Below are 27195 nucleotides of genomic sequence, written 5' to 3' on the forward strand. Positions count from 1 at the left end.
ATGTTGTTTAGATTATTTATTTTACAAAAAAGACTATAAGTCAATTCTTCTCCGGAATAATGTACCTCGATACTGACATCCGTGTAAGTTTCAATTTGATAAAAATCAAATTGATATATTATATTAAATCAGAAGTCAGAACTGACATAAATACACTTACAGGTGTTTATGGAACACAAAAATGAATGATTAATCTTATCACATAATTATTACTTATTCTAATTTATAGGACTAGAACAGTGATAACACTTAATAATAACGGATGATATCATTTTCTATAATAACAGTCTTAATACCTAAAGTTACTTTAATCGACCTGTCTGGCTTAGTGGGTGGTGACCCTGCCTATAAAGAGGATGGTCCCGGGTTCAAATCCAGGTAAGGGCATTTATTTGTGTGATGAGTACAGATATTTGTTCCCGAGTCATGGGTGTTTTCTATGTAGGTATTTAAGAAAAAAAGATATTTAATTCAATCATTACATAACTAAAACTAAGTCACAACAATACGAGTAGGTACATAATAATAAAATACCCTAAAATTAACTATAAACTAAACTAATCTGTGTAAGAATGTCCTATAATAATATTTTTATTTTTATTTTATTTTATTGCTAGCATCTAGCGTCGTTAAAAACGTCGACGTACTGTCAGCGAACTCGTTATAGCGGTTAATAAGTTCCTTCTCTTTTTTAAGTTGCTGTTAAAGAAGCATTTGTGAAGTATTCTTAACATCCACCCTAGATGTCGCGACGGTCAACCTTCGGCTTCAGACTGGGCGGCACTGGGAGTAGATTTCTGCGCACCTGGTAGGAGGAGACTTAGAGCTGCACACACTGAAACAGAGGCGTGACAAATGCAGGTGTGTGTATAAATCACAACAATGTGTTAGAGACTTCACCTTCCCAAACAAACGGAGTTTCGTTCTCATTTTAAAACTACGTGTTGGATTGTAATGAAACTTTGCACATACAATGACATGACGTATATCTAGGTCTGTAATTAGTTTATAAAGCTATTGTACATAGAACAAACGAAATAGAACAAAAACAAATTTTGTATGAAAAATTTAAATTCGTATTTTTTTAACTATTGTATCTGAACCTACATAAACTAATTACAGACCTAGATATACCTTATCCTATTGTAAGTACAAAGTTTCAGAGTAATCTAGCTACTCGTTTTAAAATGAGAGCGTAACTACGTTTGTATGGAGAACCGAGCTTGCCGGGGACTCAAGTCCCACATCAGCAAAGACAGCATACACTGTTGGTTCATGGAAAAGCATGCAATGCAGAAATTATGATGCATTTATAAACTACGGATAAGGGCAGGAAGAAGAAGCTCGTGTCGGTGGAGAAATAGAGAAAGTTCAATTTCTACTGCAATTGCCAACAAGTCCAGGTCATCCTTTCCTACATTTTCCCTCAATTTTGTCTCCGACATGTCATTGGATGTGACTTACGGAAGAGCAGGGCCTGACTTAGAGTTCTGACCATCCTAGGCTGACTATGTATATCCGCCCCCCGCTTGTCTCAACTCAGAGCCGCCGCCGCGCCCCCTTGGTCCTTGCGCCCTAGGCTTTAGACTTATTAGCCTGTGGGTAAATCAGGCCCTGGACATTTCATTGGATGTAACTTACGGAAGAGCAGAGCCTAGAGTTCTGACCATCCTAGGCTGACTATGTATATCCGCCCCCCGCTTGTCTCAACTCAGAGCCGCTGCCGCGCCCCCTTGGTCCTTGCGCCCTAGGATTTAGACTTATTAGCCTGTGGGTAAATCAGGCCCTGGACATGTCATTGGATGTAACTTACGGAAGAGCAGAGCCTGACATAGAGTTCTGACCATCCTAGGCTGACTATGTATATCCGCCCCCCGCTTGTCTCAACTCAGAGCCGCCGCCGCGCCCCCTTGGTCCTTGCGCCCTAGGCTTTAGCCTAATTAGCCTGTGGGTAAATCAGGCCCTGGACATGTCATTGGATGTAAAGCGCGTGCTAGACGGTCGCTGATAAGCCTTCAGACCGTCTGACCTTGGTAATGTTTGTATGAAATTTTGTTAGAAACAACTGTCTACACGGTCCGTCCAGACCAAGGCCACGCGGTCCGAGGGGTTTGTTGGCGACCGTCTAGCAAGAGCTTAACTTACGGACGAGTAAGGCAGTGAAGCAGTGGAAGGTGGCTTCGCACGCTACAGCGAGCAGCGCACCGGCAGCGCTGGCTCCGATCACTGAGCCGAGCCGTCCGCACATCATGACTGCGCCTACCGCTGTGCCCCTATGGCAAATGAAAAAAGTTTCTTTAAAAATGTATGAGTTTGCGTAATGTTTTACTGCGATTAAGTACCTTAACTATTTACATTTACTAATGGTATTATACGTAAAAATCAAAATATAACTAGGGAGTTCTCGAACAGCAATCAGAATCATCATCTTCCTCGCGTTGTCCCGGCATTTTGCCACGGCTCATAGGAGCCTGTGGGGTCCGCTTGGCAACTAATCACGAGAATTGGCGTAGGCACTAGTTTTTACGAAAGCGACCTTCCAACCCAGAGGTGAAAAACTAGGCCTTGTTGGGATTAGTCCACAACAATCAGAATATTAATGCTTTAATTAATATGTGTGTTTTTTGCAAAGAGTAGTATGGGGTATGGGGGGGCAACAGAAGTACATCATCTGTGAAAATTTCAACTGTCTAGCTAACACGGTTGATGAGATACAGCCTGGTGACAGACGGGCAGACGGACAGACACAGACAGACAGCGGAGTCTTAGTAATAGGGTCCCGTTTTTACCCTTTGGGTACGGAACCCTAAAAATGAGTTCGAGGTTCAAAAATGGCAAATTGACAGATAAGGACAAACGATTATCAAGGGTTGTTCAAAAAAGGAGTGTACAGATTTTTAAAGGGTCGGCAACGCGCGTGTAATATCTCCGGTGTTGCAGGCGTCCATAGGCTACGGTAACTGCTTACCATCAGGCAGGCCTTATGCTTGATTGCCACCGACGTGGTATAAAAAAAATTAGATTTTTTGCACGTGAACATGAAATCCCTCTATTTTACCCCGTTTGACGGTATCGGATTCTATGGATGAAGTTTGGACTTATTGTTTTTGTGGCCCACCGTGTTGTGTTGTGCCACGTCACAAATGATAATAAATGTTAAAAGTTCATTTCAAGTCCGACTGGACAGTTAGCCAGCAGACACCCCTTATTATGTGTGCGAAGCCTTAAAACACCTACACCCATGAAATAAAACTATGAAAACGGATTATATCGCGTATATTGAATATATAATACATTCCGACGCGACGTTTCGAACGCTGTAAAGGGTTCGAAACGTCGGGATGTATTATAAATTGAATATACGCGATATAATTCGTTTTCATATGGTTTTATTTCATGAGTAGGTAACTATCGCGGTAACCGAAGACAATATCACCTACGCCCATATTTATTTTCATCTCCAGTAATCTTGTCATGATGAGAATTTATAAATATTAAAGATACTAGGTATGTAGGTAAATAAAACTGGGCACATATTTACTGAGAGATAACATCAAAATAAATGGCTTAGAGGATATAACCAAACGGAGACACCTTGACTGTAATTTTCTGTACAAAAAAGTGTGCCGATTTTTGCGGGGGAGGGGAACGTCAAATGAACTTAACGTAAAAATAGCCATGCCAGATAAACGTCAGTCCATATATTGTGTATGACCATTGGCCGACTATTTTCGACAGAGGGGAACGCCTGTTAATGGCTACTCCGTTTGGTTATATCCTCTAAGTCAAATGGCAGTGCAGGTGTAATTATTTTGATATTCATTCTGACTCTTTATCTCTCCTGGCTTATAGCACACGTAAGACAAGCATGTTTATAGTTATTTGATTTTCAAGAGGGCAAAGGTTTTGTTTAACCGCTCGTGCATTTTGATACCCGAGCAAGCATCTTTCGCTTGCTCGGGTATCAAAATGCACGAGCGGAAATACAAAATTAACCCACGAGCGTAGCAAGTGGTTAGAAAAATGGAATCTTGAGCGTTGCGAGGGTTTCAAAGCACGAGGGTTAAACAAATTTTGCCCCTGAGTGAAACTCAAAATATCGTTCCCGTTCAACACAACGTTCCGAGCAACTGACAGGCCGATATCGTCCGGCGGACTGGTAATCAGTGGGCCCCTTTAAAAGGTCGTTTACCTCAAACTGGTTAGTTGGAAAAAGTTAAAACGCAAGGTCTTGAGCGGGCCAATGCCAATTAAGACTAGTAATCTAGAGCTCCGACATATGCATCTGTCTTTTTATTCTTTTTATTTTATTTTATGTGATAGTCAGCAAACGAGCAGACGAGCCGCCTAATGGGAAGCGGTCATCGTCGCTCATGGACATAAGCAACATCACAGGAGCCACTTAAGCATTGCCGACCCTTGAGAACCCTAAATACCCGCTTCTTCTATTCCACGGTAGAATTTCCACCACGGCGGCAAATGAACCTGCATCACTAGGTTCTCTGCCTTTCGCCGAAAATTGTATTGCCGAATTTCACTTACCAACCAACTTTTCGCAGAAGTCTCATTTGGCCGAATTCGGCAATACAATCCTATCGACACTCTTAAATTGTACTACAAGGCGGTTTACCTTAACTTAAACTAGTAGGAAAGAGTTGTACTGCATATGCCGTCAGAGGACCAATGCCAAGTGCAGTGATCTGACATGAACACCCCTGCTACTGCCTCCAGTCGTAACTGGTTTATAGTAAATGGCCGTTACCTCAAACTTGTAGGGAAGAGTTGTACTGCATATGCCGTCAGAGGCCCAATGCCAAGTGCAGTGATCTGATGGCTAACATGAACACCCCTGCCACCGTCTCCTGTCGAAATTGGTTTATATTAAAAGGCCGTTACCTCAAACTGGTAGGGAAGAGTTTTACTGCATATGCCGTCAGAGGCCCAATGCCAAGGGCAGTGATCTGATGGCTAACATGAACACCCCTGCTACTGCCTCCTGTCATAACTGGTTTTTAGTAAAAGGCCGTTACCTCAAACTGGTAGGGAAGAGTTTTACTGCATATGCCGTCAGAGGCCCAATGCCAAGGGCAGTGATCTGATGGCTAACATGAACACCCCTGCTACTGCCTCCTGTCATAACTGGTTTATAGTAAAAGGCCGTTACCTCAAACTGGTAGGGAAGAGTTTTACTGCATATGCCGTCAGAGGACCAATGCCAAGTGCAGTGATCTGATGGCTGACATGAATACCCCTGCTACTGCCTCCAGTCGTAAAAGGCGTAAGTCGGGTTTATAGTAAAAGGCCGTTACCTCAAACATGTAGGGAAGAGTTGTACTGCATATGCCGTCAGAGGCCCAATGCCAAGTGCAGTGATCTGATGGCTGACATGAACACCCCTGCTACTGCCTCCAGTCGTAACTGGTTTATAGTAAAAGGCCGTTACCTCAAACTTGTAGGGAAGAGTTGTACTGCATATGCCGTCAGAGGCCCAATGCCAAGTGCAGTGATCTCATGGCTAACATGAACACCCCTGCTACTGCCTCCTGTCGAAACTGGTTTATAGTAAAACGCCGTTACCTTAAACTGGTAGGGAAGAGTTGTACTGCATATGCCGTCAGAGGTCCAATGCCAAGGGCAGTGATCTGAAGAGCCGACATCAACACACCTGCTACCGTCCTGTGGAATAACGGTTCATTAGAATCATCGTTGGAAAAATTGGGAATGGGTATATCTGTCTTGTGACATATGGAAAAATAGGAGGGAGGTCTTAATCCGGCAGTGGGACGCAATGGGCTCATAATGTCTTACGCTAATGACATTACCATATTCACATTATGCGTCATTAGACCATCATCTTCACAAGCATTGGCGTAGTCACTTGTTTTTAGGAAAGCGACTGCCACTGATCTTCCTACGATCACTTCTACAATGCTTTTCTTGACCAATAAGCGACTGGTAAATATCAAATGATATATTGTACATAATTTTCGTAAAACTCATTGGTACGAGCCGGGGTTTGAACCCGTTACCTCCGGATTGGAAGTCGCACGCTCTTACCGCTAAGATACCAGTGCCTTTCATATACTACCTTACAGTAGACCTTTTATTCAAGCAAAATTTTGTTGAACTACGAAATATGACCTTGCTCAATGATACGCATTTAGGGAGTAGGTGAGATATATAAGCTGACATGGCGTGACTAAGAAGGGCAGATTTTGTGATATCATAATATAATCCATCCATACTAATATTATAAATGCGAAAGTGGTCTGCTTGATAACTTACTGGCGAAGCACATTAAAACACAAGACGCGCAGTTTGGTTTCAAACCGGGTCTATCTACAGAGAGTACCATTCTTTGTTTCAAGCATACCGTTAAGTACTATATTGAAGGGAAAACACCCGTTTTTGCCTGCTTTTTGGATCTGTCGAAGGCGTTCGATACGGTTTCGTATGACATACTATGGGATAAGATGGAAAACGACACAAGCACTCCGAGGGAGGTGATTAACCTGTTTCGGTATTGGTACGCGCATCAAACCAACCAGGTGAGATGGGCGGGCGCGCACTCGGAAGTGTACAGGTTGGAGTGCGGGGTGAGGCAGGGTGGACTCACCTCACCGCGCTTATTTAATCTGTACATGGATGAGCTGATTGCTGGACTCAGCAGCTCGAATATCGGATGTTCGGTAGGTGGCACCACGGTGAACAACATTAGCTACGCCGATGATATGGTGCTGCTGTGTCCATCAATCAGTGCGCTAGTGAAACTTTTAAAGGTATGTGAGGATTATGCGGTCGCTCATGGTCTGAGGTACAACACAAGTAAGAGCGAGCTGTTAGTCTTTAAAGCAGGTAACAAGGCTTTTGACGAACTACCACCTGTCAGCTTGTGTGGTGCTGCTCTTAAAAGGGTGACGCGCTTTAAGTATCTCGGACACTGGGTGACCGATAATCTTCAGGACGACGTCGATATAGAGAGGGAGCGCAGGGCATTGGCGGTGCGTTGTAATATGTTGTCTCGCAGGTTTGCGCGGTGTAACGGGAATGTCAAAATAACGCTATTTAAGGCATTTTGTCAGACCTTTTATACGTGCAGCCTGTGGACAAATTATACTAAAAAAGCCTTCAATGCCCTGCGCGTCCAGTACAACAATGGGTTCAGGATGCTGTTGGGACTGCCTCGTTTTTGCAGCGCGTCAGGTATGTTCGCGGAGGCGCGTACGGACTGCTTCGGTGCGATAATACGCAAAAGAACTGCCTCCCTGATGCGTCGCGTGCGAGACGGTTCCAACAGCCTCGTGCGCCTAGTGTTAGAGTCGCCTGCTTGCGCCTTCTGGAAACATTGGGACAGTGTACATATGGGATCCAGAGGCTTAGTTTATAGGTTATTATAAGTTAGTATAGGTTTAACTAACATAGGCTTAAGGGAATGTACACTAACACTATGGACATTAGTCTGAAATAAAATATATTGATTGATTGATTGATTGATTGAAAGTCTGTCTGTCTGTCTGCCTGTCTGTCTATGTGTCACGTCTTCACGCTTAAACCGCTGAACCGATTTAGTTGAAATTTGGCACAGAGATAGTTTGAGTCCCGGGCAAGGACAGGATAGTTTTATGTCGGAAATCATACCTAAAGAGAGTGAAAAGGGGGCTGAAATTGAGAGATTTAATGAATTGCCTGATAATTGATTTCAAGCAATTAAGCTTATGCTCAAATTGAATGATTGCTATCAATAATCCAGGCGCTTAACTTACTCTAGCTGCTGTTACTGATTCCACGCAGACGAGGTCGCGGCCAAAAGCTAGTTGTCATATATCTTACAGTCAATGAAAAGGGTAAGGATCTGAAGGGCCGATGTGAACACGCCTGCTATCATGTGAAAACTTTATGCTATGAATGTTTTGAAGCCGGTCGTTTGATCACGAATAGTGGCTCAAATGGCTCTGAATTTTTATGTGTACTTTTAAGATGCATAGGAAACTTATGACAATATGAATTGAGGAATAAGCATTTATGTCAGTTGCTGCTGCAGTTCTCATTTTCGGTTACGGTGAGGCCAGCATATGTAAAGATGATAATAATAATGATAGATTAGAAAGAAACGGCTCGAAGTACCTCATAGCTAAAATGTCTTACCTATTCTTCAACAGTCCCGCCAACAGACACGTAGCTCCCACGCACAAAAACATGCCGACCAAGAGATTCTTCTTGGAGATTGGCAGCAGGCTCACTGCCATCACGGCCGCGCCGTAGACAGCGGTTGTAACTGCTATTATGATGAAGGTGTTTTCGGATATGCTGTCCACGCAGATCGAGGACGATGTCTGGAAGTAAGTGAAAATTGTCTGGATTAAAGTCCTGAGTCTCATAAAAATGTAATAGATATCATATACTAAAAAAAAAGTGACCAAGGCCACCGGTTGCCGAGGCTGGCATCTAGATGGGTTCCTGAGTATAACTTAAAGTTGGTCCAGCGTTCGAATCCCGGTAAATGCATTTTATACTTTCTTTTTCATAGGTACATCTTATAGACGGGGCGGGTCGCTAGTTAAGAAAGAAATAAATTGTTTATGAATTTTATGATAACTATTAATAATTTATTGTTAAATTTCATTCGAGTATGAGTATGACTATAATTTATGATTATTATTGATTGACGCATGAATTAGTTTTTTTTTTTTTGACAAATTTATTTTATTTAAAAGTTTATATAAGAAATTAAAACTAGGTATAAGTTCAAAATAAGTAGTTTAAGATCCAATATTGTACACCCTAGCAGGGTATCATGTACCTACTTGACCAATATGTAAGACCAGTATGTACAAATGAACATGATTACAATGGAATAAATGATATGATATGATAAATGGTTCTAAGTACTAAGAAACTTATAGGCACCTGATTGTCGGACGGGTTCATCAGCAGGCACAGGGTACCTTCCTCTTCGGCAGCGCCTTGCATAACTTTGTTGATGGTGTCTGGGGCGAACAGGAACAGCCCGTTTAATCTGGAATAATCAGGAACAACCCGTTTAATCTGGAATAAGCAGGAACAGCCCGTTTAATCTGGAATAAACAGGTACAGCCCGTTTAATCTGGAATAAACAGGAACATCCCGTTTAATCTGGAATAAACATTAACAGCCCGTTTAATCTGAAATTAACGTTTGTTGTCTTAAGGGTGAATCACGCTAGGCTTCGACGCTTCGTTTCCTATGACGGGTGATCGGCGATCACGTGATGCTTTCTATAGAAAACTCAAGTGTCGAACACCTCGGCCCGGACCCGGACCGTTCTAAGCGCGAGTCATCGTTTAGGCTGATGGGTTGCACTACGGCTATAGTACGTTTTTTTAGCATTAGAAAGAAGGTAAGTGATATTGACGTGTCCTTTTATTAAAAATCACTTTTGAAAAATAAGAGCAAATATGCTACAATTAGATTAGATTACATTAGATGATTTATTTCATGAAAGACAATTTACATAATAAGTTTGCATTAATGTCAAAAATATAAGAATTTCTATCATGATCGTCAAAATAAAAATAAAAATGAAAATAATAACAATACTGATGAACATAAAATTATAGCTCCAATAAGGATTGTCAACACAATTACAATAAGAGTAAGTAGATAAATACTTACAAATCCAAAATATAAGTAGATTTACAATGTCAAAACTTACACTAAACAATAAAAACACAACACACAACAAAAGTAGAAACAATAAATAAAAAGTCAATTTATCCCAAATGGGAACAGTGGTTAGTGTCATATTAATGGAGTAGGTATAAAATAATACAAATAATATCTCCCAATAAGAATCGTCAACACATAATAATATTTAAAAAAAACTCCCAATAAGGATCGTCTTTATGATAAAGAATACAATGTCAATATAGAAAACAATAATAATTAAACAATTTCTGAATCAAAATGTTATTTCCATGAACTCATTTACTGAGTACAGACGGTTTTCCAAGAAAAGATTTCTCAATTTACGCCTGAATATTTCGTCGCATTGCTCGTTTCTTATTTCGGCAGGTAGGTTTCAAAGATTCAAAGATTCATTTATTTCGTCATCATGGGTTACATAAGGTGTCATTTCAGTAATATATTAGGTCCATGAGCCATGGTGTGCCTTTCGGCGTACGATATAAAAATATAACTAACACTAAAATACCTAAGAGTACACGCTAAAATATTCTTAAAATAACAACAAACACTTAAAATATAAGGCCAACCTCACATGCAAAAAAAAAAAATTAAACCAGATACAAAACAGATGTCAGGTGTGTTTTTAAAAAGAAGCATGTCAAAATTGTCACAGTTAACAAAAGAAAAAAATATTGTAAAAATTTTTACATCATTCAACACATTCATTAATAAATTCATTGATCGAGTAATAGGCTTTTTCTATTAAATACATTTTTAAGGCTTGTTTAAATTCTTTAAAGCCCTCCTTACCCCGAATTACATTTGGCAATTTATTATAAATTTTTGGTGCCATTCCTAGGACACTTTTTGAGACTAATTTTGTCTTTGATGGGATACCAATCAGTGTATCACATCGTCTCTCATTAGAGAAGTATTTAAATTGGCCAGGATTACTCTTGACAAATAAGGCTATTTCGAGTATATATAAACTAGGAAGCGTGAGAATTTTCAACTCGATAAAGTAGGGTTTACATGATTCCAGATATTGCAGCCCGCACATGGATCGTAAACACCTTTTCTGTGCTCGAAATACTAGTTCACGATTAGTGGAGTTGCCCCAGAAAATAACTCCATACCTGAGCGTTGAGGAAACATATGCGTGATAAGCAGTCAAAGCTGCTCGAAGTAGGTGCTCGAAATAAGTAGGTCCGATGATTCGTGGGTTCTTTTTTGAAAGCACCAAGCGACGAGGAACTGTTCTAAGACGACCTATGTTACGCAGCATAAATCATATACGATCATTTACATTCTTTTGCTTTCATAAGTAATATAAACTAATTCTTTTAAAGCGTTTTACAATATTTTTCAATAAAAACACGTCAAGTTTGTTTACCTTTTTTCTAATGCTAAAAAAATGCTGATAAACTGATCATCATTAAATATAAACGTAGCTGTCATCCCTTAGATAAGTGTGAATTTTTCATGGCAAAATTTTAACGAACCTTGTTGTGATTTATATTTTATATTATACGGTATGGTGTATTGGCCCTTTAGTTTTTTTTATATTTGTGAAACTACCAACACTTCTTACCTCTAGATTGCTACAGCCATATAATCTTCGTGAGTTAATTTAGTTTTTCTGGTAAATGAGCATTTAGCCAGTGTCTTTTCAATAAGTACTTATTTTAATCTCTAATGGACTTTCCAAAGTAAGTAATAGGTAAAAAATCAACGATGATCAAACTCTGGTCAACGTGGGACTCGAACCCACATCCTTGGATTGCCAGTCCAATGCGTTACCAATTGCGCCAGCTGACCATCCGTCAATCGACGCGAATTTAATCATTGCAACTGTGACGACGTCACTAGCGACATCTGCATATTAAGGTTCACAACCTTGTTTTTTTCATTGTGATTGACATCTGTATATACAATTTATAGATTGTAATAATGTGGTACGTCCCACAATAAAAAAGGAAAAATATATTAAAATTTAAGTAATAGGTCATCAGAGCTCTCGAGGGTTAGTTAAGCTAAGGATGGGGACTAGTTTTAGCTGGTTGAGATGTCAGCACGAATTCCAAGAATCCACAATCTACGGCAGCGTTTACGTAAGACCACCAATAAAACTATTTACAAATCTTACAATGAGAAGAGGCCGAACATGAGGAACCCAGTCAGAGCCAACCACTTGAGATGTGGAGGCCGCAGCAAGGCCCAGACAGTCCTATTCTTTGGCTTCGGTGCCAGCTCACAACTGGACCCTTCTTCTGATGACGAATCTCTTCTCTGACCGCACTTTTTGATGGATGTTACCTGAAATGACAAGTTATGTCAGTGTTTAGTAATTCTGCATTAACAAGATGTGGACAATTTGGCAAGATTATTTGTGAGTATCAGGATGGCGGGTGTACATCAACATCAACAAATGGAGCTGCGGTATAGGTCAGGAGTTAGTGCTAGCAATGTGCCAAATGTGCGCCAAATTTGGAGCAATGTGCTCTTTAAACTCCAGAGATATTTAAGAAATAAATGACGCCCGCCATCCTGACGTCAGGTTGGCGGGGGCATTTCCAGTTCTCGCTAATGGCTGCCTACTCAAGAGTGAAAGTACTGCCTAAGGAGTTTAAAGAGCACATTGCTCCAATTTTGGCGCACATTTGGCACATTGCTAGCACTAACTCCTGAGTTATACCGCAGCTCCATTTGTTGATGTACACCCGCCATCCTGTTACTCACGATTATTTGTATTGATCCGTAACTGCAATGCTAAATACCTACCTGGCTTAAAAACACTTACTAAATATTTGATTCGAAAATTAGTGAGGAAACCAGACCGGACCAATCCTTCTCTTCTCTAACGTTGTCCCGGCTTTTTGTAACGTGTCCTCCGGACTAATCCCGCCATTTGAACTTCCTTAAGGTTGGAAGTTCAAATGGCAGTCGCTTTCGTAAAAACCAGTACTTGAGATCAGCCCGCGCAGCATGGTTTCCCCTATCACTAAGTCCGTCACTTTCGCACTCACATACTTCTTAGAACGTGACAGGCATGGTGATAAGCGTACCGTGCTACGACTCCTGGTTGCTAAAAGCGTACCACGGGCTAATCCAGAATGCAACCCAAGGAAAGGATGAAAGATATATGTGACGTTTTCAACTATAAGGTACCACATTGTCGGTTGTCGATAAGGTTGATTTCAAATTGAAAATTTATGGAAATAGCGCCTTATTGACAACCGACAATAAGTTCTCTTTTGGTTGAAAATGGCACATATTTACATGCTTACCGGATACATATCAGGTGGCGCCCCAGTATTCACGGAGTAGACGTGGCTGAGCACAGCCAAGGCCTGCTCCTGTCGGCCCTTGGTCATCAGGTACTTGGGGCTCTCCTTGGCCAGGGTTAGCCACAGAGCCACGAGGAGTAGGGGGAACGCGTAGGCGGCTGTGAGAAGGCGCCAGGGTCGAATGTTGATTGCGGCTGGCAAGTTCAGGGGGAGGATGCCCCAGGCAAGCACTGAAATTGTTTAGAATTGATAGTTAAATTACTTGACAATTTTTTTAAGACATCACAAATTTTTATGTTGTTAATAAGTTACTGTATATTTAGTTACGAGTTATATTTTAATTATTTACTTGCGTCATAATTGAACCATAGTTTACTTTTTTGTACATAGTGTTTGTTTGTCTATCATGTTTTATTTTTTACCTACTCTTTGTTCAAAGGTTGACTGGAAGAGATCCCTTGTAGGGATAAGTTCGCCTTTGTACATTTAATATATTTTGTTTGTTGTCAAATTGCAAATAATAATTTAAATACAATAGATCAATAACTCACGGTCTTTGTGTAACGCATAATATTTTTTTACATTATGTAAACGCAAATCAATAATAAGTTTTCAACTTGTTGCTGTGTGCCAGGTTTGTGTGTGTTATATGCATAAATTAGATAATTAATTGCTGCATTATCTAAAGGTGGTATTGGTATTAACCTGTACCTATTTATATAGTACGATCATAAAAAAGATGATTTTTGGCATTGCTCTTAGTATTTCTTTCACTATTATATACATATATACTATTGAACCTGAAAAATAAACTGACCATATTTTTTAAACATTATTTAAAACTGTTTAGTAGACTTAGTTTACTCACGTGGACTAAGAGTCGAGGACGTGGTGAGGAAGCCATTAATGACGAGGAGGGCGAGGTCTCTGCGACGACGAGGCACCAGCTCACTGGCGTACGCCCAGCCTAGAGATGATGGGCAGGCAAGACTGGAAATAAATAGTAATAATTAGTCAGCTTCTTCGTCTTCTTCTTCTTTGTGTTAGTGGCTATATAAGGCTCCAAAGCCTATGTATCACTGCGACCATCCCTGATCTATTGTGATCGCCGCCTTTTTTTTTTACATGGGGAATGCTTTTACGCATACCGCCGGGCCCGGACGGTTATGTGGGACTCAGGGGCCCCACTACCCACTAAACCCCATGGTGTCCTCTCGCCGCTGTGGTTGCGGGGTTACGGGGAAGCTCACGCAATGCGTCCGCGACCCCGCAGCGGCTATCCTGCCTAGGATCCATACCCTTTTTTATTCCCCTGACCTACCCAGTGGAAGCGCTTCCAGGACACTAGGTCGCGCTTACCATCTCGGGAGCCAGCGTCATGGGCGGGGACGCCCCCGTGTCCACCGCCCGCTGGCTCTCATTAGGGCGGCAGGTTCCGCTCATGAGCGGCACGTCTGCGGCCTATGCGGCGGCGGCGCATTGGGTCAGCCTCGGCCTGGACTTCCCGTTCGCGCTCGGCCGCCTCCTTATCTCTCATGACGTGCTCGCAGAACGTGAGCACAGTCTCCCACGCACTTTCGCTGCCCAGCATGGCCTGAACAACGGCTGGCAGCGAAAGGTCTAGCCCTACTTGGGCGACCAACTCCTCCCGTTCCTCGCCAAAAACTGGGCACTCAGCCAATGTGTGTTGGGCCGAGTTTACGCCGGCTCCGCATTGGTGACACTCCGGTGTCGGTTCCCGCTGGGCAACCTTGTGCAGGTATCTGCCGAAACAGCCATGCCCCGACAGTACTTGCGTTAGTCTGAAGGTAAGGACACCGGAGCGTCTTTCAACCCAGTCACGGAGGACTGGTCGTACCGCCTCTATAGTGTGGGAGCCAGCCCTCGGCCGCTCTAGCCGTTGCACCCACATCTCCGTCGCGTCTTCTAGCAGCTCAGTGTGCCGCTTCGCCACCTCCTGAGGTGCTTTCGGTTCACCTCGGGCTCGCGCCTCCCCGCGCCACTGGTACAGCGCCGCGAGGACCCTCGCGTCCTGGTCCCAGGGCAGAGAACCGGCCAGCACGCACGCGGCCGCCGCGCTCACTGTGCGGTATCCTCTGATTACCCTCTGCGCCATTGCCCTCTGCGGTCGTCGCAGTTGGGCAATGATGTGGCTGCTGAGGGAATCCGCCCATACTGGGGCACCGTAAAGCGCCATCGAGCGCACCACACCCGTGTATTGTGATCGCCACCTACTACAACTCTCGATCCAAACCTGCAACTTCAAACAGCTGCAGGATCTTTTTGATCTCGAGAGACTCACTCCTCCGGGCGCAACATAGGTATGTCCGCCCAGGATTAAGTCACAAGTACGCATTAGGCAAGGGCACTCTGTGAGGATGTGCAGGGGCGTCTCCTCTGCCTCCATACAGAATCTGCACCGCCCCATGTCATAGTCAGTTTAAATTATAATTTAAAACGGCATTGGTGCAAGTGATTGGGGCATGCAAGAACAGTTTCATTTAGTAAAGAATAGTCTCGATGTCTAACAAATCCAATGTTTAACAGCGGAAGCAAAAGCAAGTTTTCTTGTCTTTTTAGGGTTGTCAAGTTTGCAACTTACAACAGTGACGCAGCGAACTTGCAGAGCGCGAATGCAATCAAGTTTGGCATGAAGGCGGCGGCGAAGCCGATGGCGCCAGAGGCTGCCGCTGAAGCCAGCAGCACAGGCTTACGGCCGAAATTATCGGCTGCATGGCCCCAGAATGGCGCGGTTAGGATCACACCTGAAAGCCAAACATTTTTCATGTACAAAATGCAATTAAAACATAAACATAATTTATTCAAAACACGTATTGCATACATTCATAAAAAACAAAGACTAAAAAAATAGTGATGGTTTACATTTTTTTTATACCACGTCGGTGGCAATCAAGCATACGGCCCGCCTGATGGTAAGCAGTATCCGTAGCCTATGGACGCCTGCAACACCGGAGATATTACACGCGCGTTGCCGACCCTTTAAAAACCTGTACACTCCTTTTTTGAAGAACCCCATACTATAGCCCCTCGGGAAAACCTCGGCAGGGAGCTCATTCCACAGCCAAAGCGTACGCGGGAGGAAATTCCTCTTAAACCGCACAGTACGCGACCATTTAGGTGCGCCTGCACATGGGCCTGAACTAGGATTCCCTGTGTTTTACCTATGTTAGGCATGGAAATAAGAATTCCTTTCAGCGTGTCCGGTAGCTCGAGATCGCAGGCAGCCGCGGGCAGGATGAAGGCAGTGCCTATCATCTCTATGACGGCCGACGACAGAGTTGTAAGCATCAGGGCACAGTGGAACACTTGGTATTTACCAGCACCTGAAAAATAAGGAAAATTATGGTAGATAAAACGAATTAGACCAAGATAACTCTGCCAGGCGTGTCTCACTCCGCGATTTCGTCGCGTCGCTACAAGTATCGGCCGCCTCAATTTTGAGTTTTTGCCATAGTAATTGCCGCACACCGCTATGGAACGGACGCCTGCACGCGCTTGCGCCGCCTTGCGAGTAGTAGTCGCGTTTTGTCAGGGAGTGAATTTCTGTACCTAGTACTATTATAATTATATTCTGTGACTGCAGCGATTTTGATAGCTTAGACTGTGCAAGTGTTATTTATACGTCATTATCTCATAGAAGTTTGACGTTTAAATTGACACATGCACAGTCTGAGCAAAGATAGATATAACTCCGTAATAGATGGATACAGTCTAAGGAAAAAACGTGCCTCGAAAATCACGAAAATTTGATTCTCGATCAGAGGGCGCCACTAGTTTTGGCCTACACTCGTATAGAGGGCGTTGACGGTTTCGTTTGTTATTTATAATTTTAACGCATATCAGTGAAAGAACATGGGTCAAAATCATAAAAATAATTAATGCAAATAAAAAAAATCATTTATCCATATTTAAATACATTTTATCGTATTTTTATAAAGATTTATTTTTAGTTTTAAAGTGTGTCGACAGATGGCAGTGAATTTACTGGGGTTACAAAATTTACTATGACAGTACCGCTCTAGTATAAGTTACTCTATGGTCTGAGTTATCAAAATCGCTCCAGTTTTCTTGGTCTCTAGCGCCTGACAAACTTTCATAGCAAAGTCTTTGATCTTGGACAAGAATGTGCATTGAATGTGATTGAATGAAACATAAACACTAATCTTCAGTATTTTGAGATGAACGTGAACGTAGATTTTTAAAACCGGACAAGTGCGAGTCGGACTCGCCAACTGAGGCTTCCGTATTGTGGTAAATAATCAAAAGCTATTTTTATGTTTTAAGAAAGAAAGAAAGCAAGAAAATAAATTTATTTGACGCCACAACATAGTACATAAAAAAGAAAAGCATGCAGACAAAAAAACATTTGGACGCCAAAAAGGACCTATCACTACACCTTATAAAACAAAGTCTCCCGCTGTGTCTATGTTCGCGATAAACTCAAAAACTACTGAACGTACCTTCATGTGGTTTTCACCTATCAATAGAGCGATTCTTGAGGAAGGGTTAGATGTATAGTTTTGTGTAACCTGTGCGAAGCCGGGGCGGGTGGATCGTGTTAATAGGTCCAGGAAATTGTCCGTAACACATTTCCAGTTACCAATGTGGATAATCATACGTTTGAAATGCGGTATTTTCTTTTAATCTACTGATATTGGTTTTTGGATGTAAGTTTTAGCGGATGGAGGGTTTCTAAAGTAATTTTTTGTTTGAAATATTTTTTGTAGCTTCACTATACTTTTGTAGTAAAATTTTTTGAGAGGAAATTGTAATTATTACGATTAACACACTCAATAATTTTACGAGTTATCAGAAGATTTTATAAGCTTATCAAAATTATTTAAGACAGTTGTTTATTAGTCCTACAACAATAATTATTAATTTTGTATTTAGTAAAAACGTCTGCAAATGACGCCATAATGCTTAGAAATAAATAAAAAGTGAAAAAAATTCACTGTCTCTGGCAAGGCTCACTCTTGCAGAAGTCTTAAGGAACAAAAAAAATTATTTTATGAAATATTTTTTGATTTGTGTTTTTGAAGTATTTACATATATAAATTGTAAACTGAAATAGATAACATACACTAAAGAAAAAGTGACCAGTCCACCGGTGGCCGACGCGGGAATCGAACTCTCGTCTTCAGCTTACGCGGCTAATGTCCTGACCACTAGATCACCCGGCCACGGCGATTCCCGTCTCAAATTCTCTGGTGTATGCTATCCATATTACGGTATAGTGAGAGAGATGGTGCTGCCATCTATCCAACTAGGGAACAAACCAAATTATTTTATGTAAGTAATATTTTTTTATTTGTGTTTTTGACTTGGTCACTTTTTCTTTAGTGTATGTTATCTAAGTATTACAGTTTATAAAATTGGCACTATTTAGTAAAAACCAATTAATGTCAGTCTATCAAAATCTTTGTCAGGGGCGGCAGGAGTTTATAGGGAGTTACTAGACTTACCTGCTAAATCCAGTGCATCTTCCAGACTCACTTCCATCTTGGTTTTCTCTTTTGGTGTCAATTTATTTAATAGCACGGATTTCTTCATCTTCAATTCACTGGCAACAACATTCACTATTAACTACATATAATAAAATACAATAAAGAAATATACCTGTGTATTTTGTCACAACATGAATAAAAAGATTCTGCACATTTTGTCACGTTTTATGACAATAGGTATAAATAATTAGTACCTATCTCCATAAATGGACATTTTATTAGCACTGGGTAATAGCGGTATGAAACACTATATCATAGAACTATTTCATCATCATCATAATCATATTCGTTTATTCTCGTGTAGGCCACTTATCCCGGTCCTGGGCTAGTCTCATCCAAAAGTGCCCCGCGATTTTTCTAACTAGAAAACTTTTTAAAACTATTTATAAAATGACAACTGCAATTATCTATCGTTGAATGTAAGATCGACTCGGCTCGGCCCTTTCCAATGTGTTCACAAAATGACTACCTAACTTTACTAATTTGCACTTAAATGAGCTAAAAATGTTATTAAGAGTAGCCAAAATATAATTGTCAATAACGACCTATGTCAGCCATTAAATAATTCAAATCGTTTCAAAATAGGCATATTTACAATAAAAATATAAAATAAATGAGTTTATGACACAATTTAAAACATCATTAGTTAATACCTTTCTGTAAATCCCATTTTCAAATACGCTATTGTTTTTCTCCCGAACATTGTTAAATAATTTATATTAATTTAAACGCTCTACTCCCAATAAACAGTTATATCAGAGACGAGATAGTGCATTTCTATATTTATATCACACGGGAGTAAACAACCGAGTAACGATGGTCTAGAATTCTAGAACTAGGTCATGTCACGTTGAGCATGCCTTGTCTTAAGTCCCTAGCAAGCTAGGTTGTCCATACAAACGTAGTTACGCTCTATCAAAGATAGATATAACTCCGTAATAGATGGATACAGTCTAAGGAAAAAACGTGCCTCAAAAATCAAGAAAATTTGATTCTCGTTCAGAGGGCGCTACTAGTTTTGGCCTACAGTCGTATAGATGGCGTTGACGGTTTCGTTTGTTATTTAACAATTTTAACGCATATCAGTGAAAGAACATGGGTCAAAATCATAAAAATAATTAATGCAAATAAAAAAAATCATTTATCTATATTTAAATACATTCTATCGTATTTTTATAAATCTTCATTTTTAGTTTTAAAGTGTATCGACAGATGGCAGTGAATTTACTGAGGTTACAAAATTTACTATGACAGTACCACTCTAGTATAAGTTACTCTATGGCTCTATTAAATAGATTAAATCGGGTCACTTACAATTTTTATACATTTTTTTATGTTTGACGATCTTTTTGTGAAATTCTTAGTATTAAATTTGATCTGTATAATATTCAATATTATTTATTATGAAATAATGTATATTAACATCAATAAATTGTTCTGATAATTAGCTTAAGATAATATACATATGTACATATTATTCACCATACAAACGTAGTTACGCTCTATTAAATATATTAAACCGGGTCACTCACGTTTATAAAGTCGATGATTGCTCGAAATGTTTCCCTCCATAACGAGGACCATTTTCAATGAGCGCTCGCGTTGGTGGACAATCCTAGCGAATGATGTAGTGAGTGCTGTGTGCAACCCATCATTTGACAGTAATGCCGAAAACGAGGGTAGTTTCTCGTCTCCCCTGCCGCCGCCGTCGCCCGCACCGAGTAATCGGGGCCACCAACGCAAGCGCTCATTGAAAATGCTTCTCGTCATGGAGCGAAACATGTCGAGCAATCATCGACTTTATAAACGTGAGTGACCCGGTTTAATATATTTAATATGTCAGTGCCTCACGAAAGTTATGTAGTTACGCTCTCATTTTAAAACGATTAGCTACATTGATCTGAAATTTTCTACTTACAATACGATAAGGTATATCTAGTCCTGTAATTAGTTTATGCAGGTTCAGATACCATAGTTAAAAAAATACAGCAAATTTAAGTTTTTCATACAAAACTTGTTTTTGCTCTATTTGATTTGTTTTATAAACTGGAGGTATATAAACTAATTACAGGACTAGATATACCTCATAATATGTCATTGTATGTGCAAAGTTTCATTACAATCTAACATGTAGTTTTAAAATGAGAACAAAACTCCGTTTGTATGGGAAGGTGAAATTCGGCCGAGCTTGCTGGGGACTCTTAAAACGTATAAAATGTATCGCCGGTTACCCTTAAAATTGTATAGTGTTGTACTTGAGTTCTTTAACCATTCCACATTCTACATGCCCAATTTCTTTATAATAGTATTTAGCAGTGGAAAGGACAGACAAACAGTCAAGCTTCATTTAGACGGTTCAGCCGGCCTAGCCAAGGACGGTGACAATCGATATCGCTTCGACAACGTAACGCTTTGTTACTCTCTATCACTCTTCCATATTAGTACGACAGTGACAGTTGCGTTTCGATCGCTACGGAGCGTTAGCGATTGGCGTGTTGGCTACGGGGCCTGGAACTTGCATGCAATATTCGATACATTGCAACTACCTGCTAACTACAGAGTACAATGAATTCAGATGATCGACCAAATACCGTAAAACGCTGCGAAAACGCGTTTCGAACAACTCGCGGCGCGGCGCGGCGGGCTCACGGCGTTCGCGTTCGCAACGTGATCGCCCACGTAGGACACTTCTTCTGCATCTTCTCAAATGATTTTTACGCTTAAGACGGTAATCTGTTAAACAAGCCTTTGTCTCTTTTGTGCGAGCGGTCGGCTATTGTGTGCCATTGTGTGTGAGCGCCGCACGCGCCGTGGCACGCGCCAACATACAATGGCACACAAAGGCCGACCGCTCGCACAAAAGAGACAATGGCGTTTGTTTAACAGATTACCGTCTTAAGCGTAAAAATCATTTGAGTAGATCAGACTATATCAAACAGCGACGCAATATATACAGACAGTTCAATATACATATATAGGTATAGATCAAGATCAGACAAGTTCTTGATCCGTCTAAATGGGGCTTCATAGTAACAACTATTATTTATGTAAGTAGACTATCTTATCTTATAGTTTCGGGGGCCCTTGCGGATACACTTCGTTCCATAGGGATCTTTTGCGCAGTTACCCCCTAGGAAAGATCCGTCCGCTACTAAGAGCTTTCCCCACCATCTCCAATATGCCGGATGATGGACCTTATGGGTAGCGTTTTGAATTCCTTTGGTTCCAGATAGCCTGTTCCAAAGTCATTCTTTGTCTGGCGAGGGCGTGACATTCACACATGTGTTATATTGTCTGTTCCTCTTCGCCACACATACGACAATGGGTGTTGTCAGCGTGCCCCATCTTGGCCAGGATTCCCTTGACCCCGTAATGGCCAGTAAACACCCCCGTTATTATTTGTAGTTGCCGTTTGTTAAGTTTCCAAAGCTTTTAAGTAATGTACGTAGACTATTGTAGTAATGTTGTTGGGCAGACCAAACGCACTATTGCCTGCTGAATTAAAGAACACATTGCTGCGGTCAAGAACAATGACGTTCGCAAGTCAGCTATTGCTCAGCATTTCCTTGAGTCGGGTACAAATCACTGGATCGAGTTGCATAGTCCCAAGGTCATTTCGACAGAACGCCACTATATACCCAGATTGGTAAGAGAAGCCGTTGAAATTCACAAATACAAAAATTTCAATCGTGAAGATGGGTTTAAACTGTCAAATGCGTGGAATCCTGTGATTTGTTTGTGTAAAAAACCAGTGATATCCGAATCAAACGCGCGTAGTGACACCGTGAGTGTAGTGTGTTTGGACAGACCAACGATTGTGAACGCGACCGGACCAACAAGTGTGAATGCGACCGTTGGTAACGTTGAAAGTGAACGCAGCCGACGCGCAAGAATGAGGGTAGACAGAGCGCTGTCTACACAACTTTGACACCCACCCGCTATCTTCAGTCACCCGTGAACATGATGCATGTAACTGCGTCGAAATATAAAATTAATTATTTATATATATTCAAATTGGTTTGATACTGTGTATCCACTACTGCATGGATTCGTCCTTATTAGCAATAAATATATTGACACAAATAATACAAAAGGTAATCACGGTCTATATCCCGGTCAATATAAGTCTTAGTAATATTGTAGGTAATCTTGATGACGCTCACCCATTCCAAGACATGACCACACGCACTAAGTAGTTAACTATCACTAACTAGTGATAAATAATCAGTATAGTACACGGATCTTTAAAACAGTGTATGCATAATTATTAGAGCGAAGTTTGACTTCTGACCCTTGTAGTGTTGTCTAGGTTTCAAGAGACCCGCTCTAGTTGAAAGGTCTTCGCACACTATCAATTCCACATTATTGCTACAAAACCGTCTCGTGTGATGCGGAAGGGTCCTGGATTTTCCCCAGGCTACCATCCCCCCACACAGTCCCACCGCTCTAATTGCCCTAGTGCAATAGAGCCCAGGTCAAGTAGATAAAAAAAAAAAAAAACTATTGCTACACCAACTCAACTCACTTTTGGTTTAACTTAAAGTAAAAAAACTTTTATTTACAAACAAGATATATACAGTGGTACTACGTAAACGAAATGAATAACTAGCTTAAATCTAAAATAGGCCCTTGAGGCATTGTACCAATGATGCTGGCGGCATTTCCCCGCTGTATCGCAATGCTGATACGTTGTGCGAGAAAGCCGCCAGCTCTTCGGTCACCAGTTACGTCAACCAGACGCTTCGCGATTTCTGCAAACAACTTATGCGCGCTGGGACCCCATGGACCTAGAGTTTCAACTCCAAATGGAACGAAATGATACTCTCTACCGAGGCTCTTATATTTATTACGTTTAGCTTAGTGTGCGACGAGTGTACCTACGACGCGTAGACCACCCGTCTTACACTACAGTTACATAAATTTAGAAAATGTTACTGTATACGACATAGGCTTTAATAACAATAAAAAGTGGCTGTTATTGACTAACAATCAAGCTAGTTAAAAATAGTTAAATTAAAAGTACTTTATTGAATACTAGTTTCTTCATCTTCCCGCGATCTCGTCTGCGTAAAATCATGATTTCTTGTAGCGTGACGCTACATCTGTCGTTTTGTTTTGGAAACTACTTGCTTGTCAGTCATGTCTAGTTTGCTTGTTTGTTTAGTCGTGTCGTATAGTGTGAATTGATTCACGCAATTACGGTTAGACTAAACAAACAAGCAAACTAGACATGACTGACAAGCAAGTAGTTTCCAAAACAAAACGACAGATGTAGCGTCACGCTACATTCTGTGATAAAATAAACCTTATGCACCCACCCTGCTTCCCAGAATTCAAACTATCTCCAATATATATGATGTCTCATACTTTTTACAACACTTACGCTACTGCAATGCTTACTAAGGCATCTTGAGTACTTGCTATATTAGAAAGTTCTTCTATTTTAGTATATATTTAGCTATGTTTTTTTTAATACCACGTCGGTGGCAATCAAGCATACGGCCCGCCTGATGGTAAGCAGTTACCGTAGCCTATGGACGCCTGCAACACGCGCGTTGCCGACCCTTTAAAAACCTGTACACTCCTTTTTTGAAGAACCCCATACTGTAGCCCCTCGGAAACACCTCGGCAGGGAGCTCATTCCACAAAATCTAAAAGTGTAAATTAAAAGTGGAAAAATTTAATGTCTCAATAGCATCGTTTGCAGTTCCTTATAAATAATACGGTTAATTATTAAAATATTTATCAGTACGGTTTTTACTCACTATTATTTTTAGTCGCTTTTGGCGACATGTTTCGGATTCTTTGGGAATCCATCCTCAGGCACGAGTGTCCGCGGCGGTTGTACGTCGTGCACTGTGCACGTAAAAAGCGTACTGATAAATATTTTGAAATATGTCTCACGATAGTTTAAGTGCGGTTAATTATTAAGTTAGTTATAGGTATCCACTTAAAAGCATTCGAGTTACTTTGACGATGGTGTACGGACATCACTAAAACTTGTCGACCGTATTATTGTCCTAAACATTCTCACACACTTTTTAACCGTTCTATAAACCTGAGTATTCTTGATGTTGTTTATCCTTCTATCTATGTTAGGTACTTTATTGCACATAGGTAAGTAATAGGGGCTCAAGGGCCTATTTTAGATTTAAGCTAGTTATTAATTTCGTTTACGTAGTACCACTGTATATATCTTGTATGTAAATAAATAATAAGATGAAGTAATAACAATAAATACAATAATGAACTTATTCCTAAAAGGGATCTGTTCTAATAGGTCAGGCGCCTTTAAGTGTTATATACTGCGTAACACAGATCGTCTTAGAACAGTTCCTCGTCGCTTGGTGCTTTCAAAAAAGAACCCACGAATCATCGGACCTACTTATTTCGAGCACCTACCTGCCGAGATAAGAAACGAGCAATGCGACGAAATATTCAGGCGTAAATTGAGAAATCTTTTGTTGGATAACCCTCTGTACTCAGTAAATGAGTTCATGGAAATGACATTTTGATTCAGAAATTGTTTAATTATTATTGTTTTCTATATTGACATTGTATTCTTTATCATAAAGACGATCCTTATTGGAGGATTTTTTATATTATTGTGTGTTGACGATTCTTATTGGGAGATATTATTTGTATTATTTTATACCTACTCCATTAATATGACACTGTAACCACTGTTCCCATTTGGGATAAATTGACTTTTTATTTATTGTTTCTACTTTTATTGTTCTTGTGTGTTGTGTTTTTATTGTTTTAGTGTAAGTTTTGACATTGTAAATTTACTTACATTTTGGATTTGTAAGTATTTATCTACTTACTCTTATTGTAATTGTGTTGACAATCCTTATTGGAGCTATAATTTTATTTTCATTAGTATTGTTATTATTTTCATTTTTATTTTTATTTTTATTTTGACGATCATGATAGAAATTCTTATATTTTTGACATTAATGCAAACTTATTATGTAAATTGTCTTTCATGAAATAAATCATCTAATCTAATCTAATCTAATCTATAGCGTTACTAGCTTTTGCCCGCGACTTCTTCTGCGTGGACTTAGTAACCGCAGCTAGAGTAAGAATAGCGCCTGGATTTTTTTTCATAGCAATCTAAATTATCAGGCACTTCGTTAATTATCTCAATTCCACCCCGCTTTTTACTTTCTTAAGGGATGATTTTCGGGATAAAAACTATCCTATGTCCTTCTCAGGGACTCAACCTATCTCTATGCCAAATTTCATCGAAATCGGTTCAGCGGTTTAAGCGTGAAGATGGAACACACAGACAGACAGACTTTCGCATTTATAATATTAGTATGGATTCGTCATTTTGACTCATGTACTTGGGGACGTTGGGGTCATCACACAACATTTTGATTTTTTAGCCCCCCCCCCCCTGTTGCTGTGACGTAATATGTGGATGAACTCTTTGTAAGAAAGGGATAAACCATACGTTAACTAATGGAGGCTTGTACATTTTTATGAATAATTGGGTTAATATCGAGATAAATTATTGAAAAGAAACTTACTCGTAAATCGGCGTTACACATCGTCGTTTCTTTAATTTGTACCTGCTTCAATTTAACCTTCCCAACTCTTCTAATATGTTAATTAACTTTCACTAAAATGCCAATGTGACATTTATTTTATCTATAACACACATAAAATAAAAGTGATATGATTGTTTACTTTAAAAAATAGTTCTGATCTCGATCAACAAGTTAAAAGATAAAGTACAGTCGTCTTAAATATCACAGCTGTTCTCACGTGTTACTCAGTTAAAATGTTTTGGCAGTTTGTATAAGGTTTGGTTAAAATTAGAGATGGGCTGACTATTCGGTAATTTTTCGATATTCGAATGGTTTTTTAATTTTCGTCTTCCGCAGAATTATTCGGTTAAAGTGCCGAATATATATGGCAAATATTTTCTCTACCCTCCGGCCGGACTTGCGATTGCGGACTCGTTAACTTGCGGCCCGCTGCGCTAAACGAAGTTGCCGCTTTCCGGCTCCGTCGAGCAGGAAAACAGTATACACACCTCGGCCAATAAATAAAAAAGCCTCAGAGCTCAGAGCACATGTAAGTAATTGTCGGCCGAGGCGAAGTCGAGACATTTATTGTCCACTTTACTGCTCCGTAATATAGGTACTTACTATTTTCATGTTTGTCTAGTTTAAGCTTCTCTAGAACTTTTCAAGTTACTCTCTGTCTCTGCAAGATTATAACTTGTCATTAAATCGCATCATGAAACATGTTGAATCTGTTTTGGTTATTTGGCGAGAGTTGAAAATTTGTTTGTAAGTCCCTTGCCTTTTGACCTTAAACATAGGTCAAAAGGCAAGGGATAGGCATAAAGTGTATGTAGTCTGTGGTTTAGGGTAATAGTTAGGTTGTGGGTTAGGGTTTAAGGTATAAGCTGTTAATATTTAGTTGCTAAAGTAGATAATTAAAGTGTTTTGAGTGGTTTGTTATAATGTTATCGATGAATCTAATAGGTCGGCCGAATTATCGGTTCGGTAAAATTAGAACTGGACATTGGATCGAATATCGAATATTCGTATTCGGTAAACTCCATATTCGGCCCATCTCTAGTTAAAAATATATGTTAGTTAAGTAAACTGACCGGTTGGAGTAGTTACATGTGCATCTACTCAGTTTGATTGATTTAAATTCCGAATAGACGAAACCAAAATGAGGGACATTGAATA

At 40.3% G+C, this 27195-nt stretch overlaps 2 protein-coding genes and 1 non-coding gene across 3 annotated transcripts; 1 reads left to right on the plus strand and 2 right to left on the minus strand.

Moving 5' to 3' along the window:
- Positions 1-667: 667 nt before the first annotated feature.
- On the minus strand, positions 668-18529 carry LOC134755357 (uncharacterized). Its single transcript, XM_063691894.1, has 11 exons — positions 18437-18529; positions 16133-16294; positions 15553-15715; positions 13819-13940; positions 12951-13180; positions 11810-11979; positions 8908-9016; positions 8146-8333; positions 5578-5676; positions 2146-2273; positions 668-835 (listed from the first exon to the last, which is right to left on the minus strand). The coding sequence occupies exons 1-11, from the start codon at positions 18522-18524 to the stop codon at positions 756-758; spliced, it is 1539 nt and encodes a 512-aa protein (XP_063547964.1). The 5' UTR covers positions 18525-18529; the 3' UTR covers positions 668-755.
- On the plus strand, positions 6312-22681 carry LOC134755370 (uncharacterized). Its single transcript, XM_063691916.1, has 2 exons — positions 6312-7407; positions 22672-22681. The coding sequence occupies exon 1, from the start codon at positions 6474-6476 to the stop codon at positions 7395-7397; it is 924 nt and encodes a 307-aa protein (XP_063547986.1). The 5' UTR covers positions 6312-6473; the 3' UTR covers positions 7398-7407; positions 22672-22681.
- Trnaa-ggc (transfer RNA alanine (anticodon GGC)) lies at positions 11410-11481 on the minus strand. The gene has a single exon. It is a non-coding gene; the product is annotated as a tRNA-Ala (tRNA).
- Positions 22682-27195: the final 4514 nt, after the last annotated feature.

This window comes from Cydia strobilella, chromosome 2 (assembly GCF_947568885.1).
Source record: "Cydia strobilella chromosome 2, ilCydStro3.1, whole genome shotgun sequence".
Taxonomy (NCBI): Eukaryota; Metazoa; Arthropoda; class Insecta; order Lepidoptera; family Tortricidae; genus Cydia; species Cydia strobilella.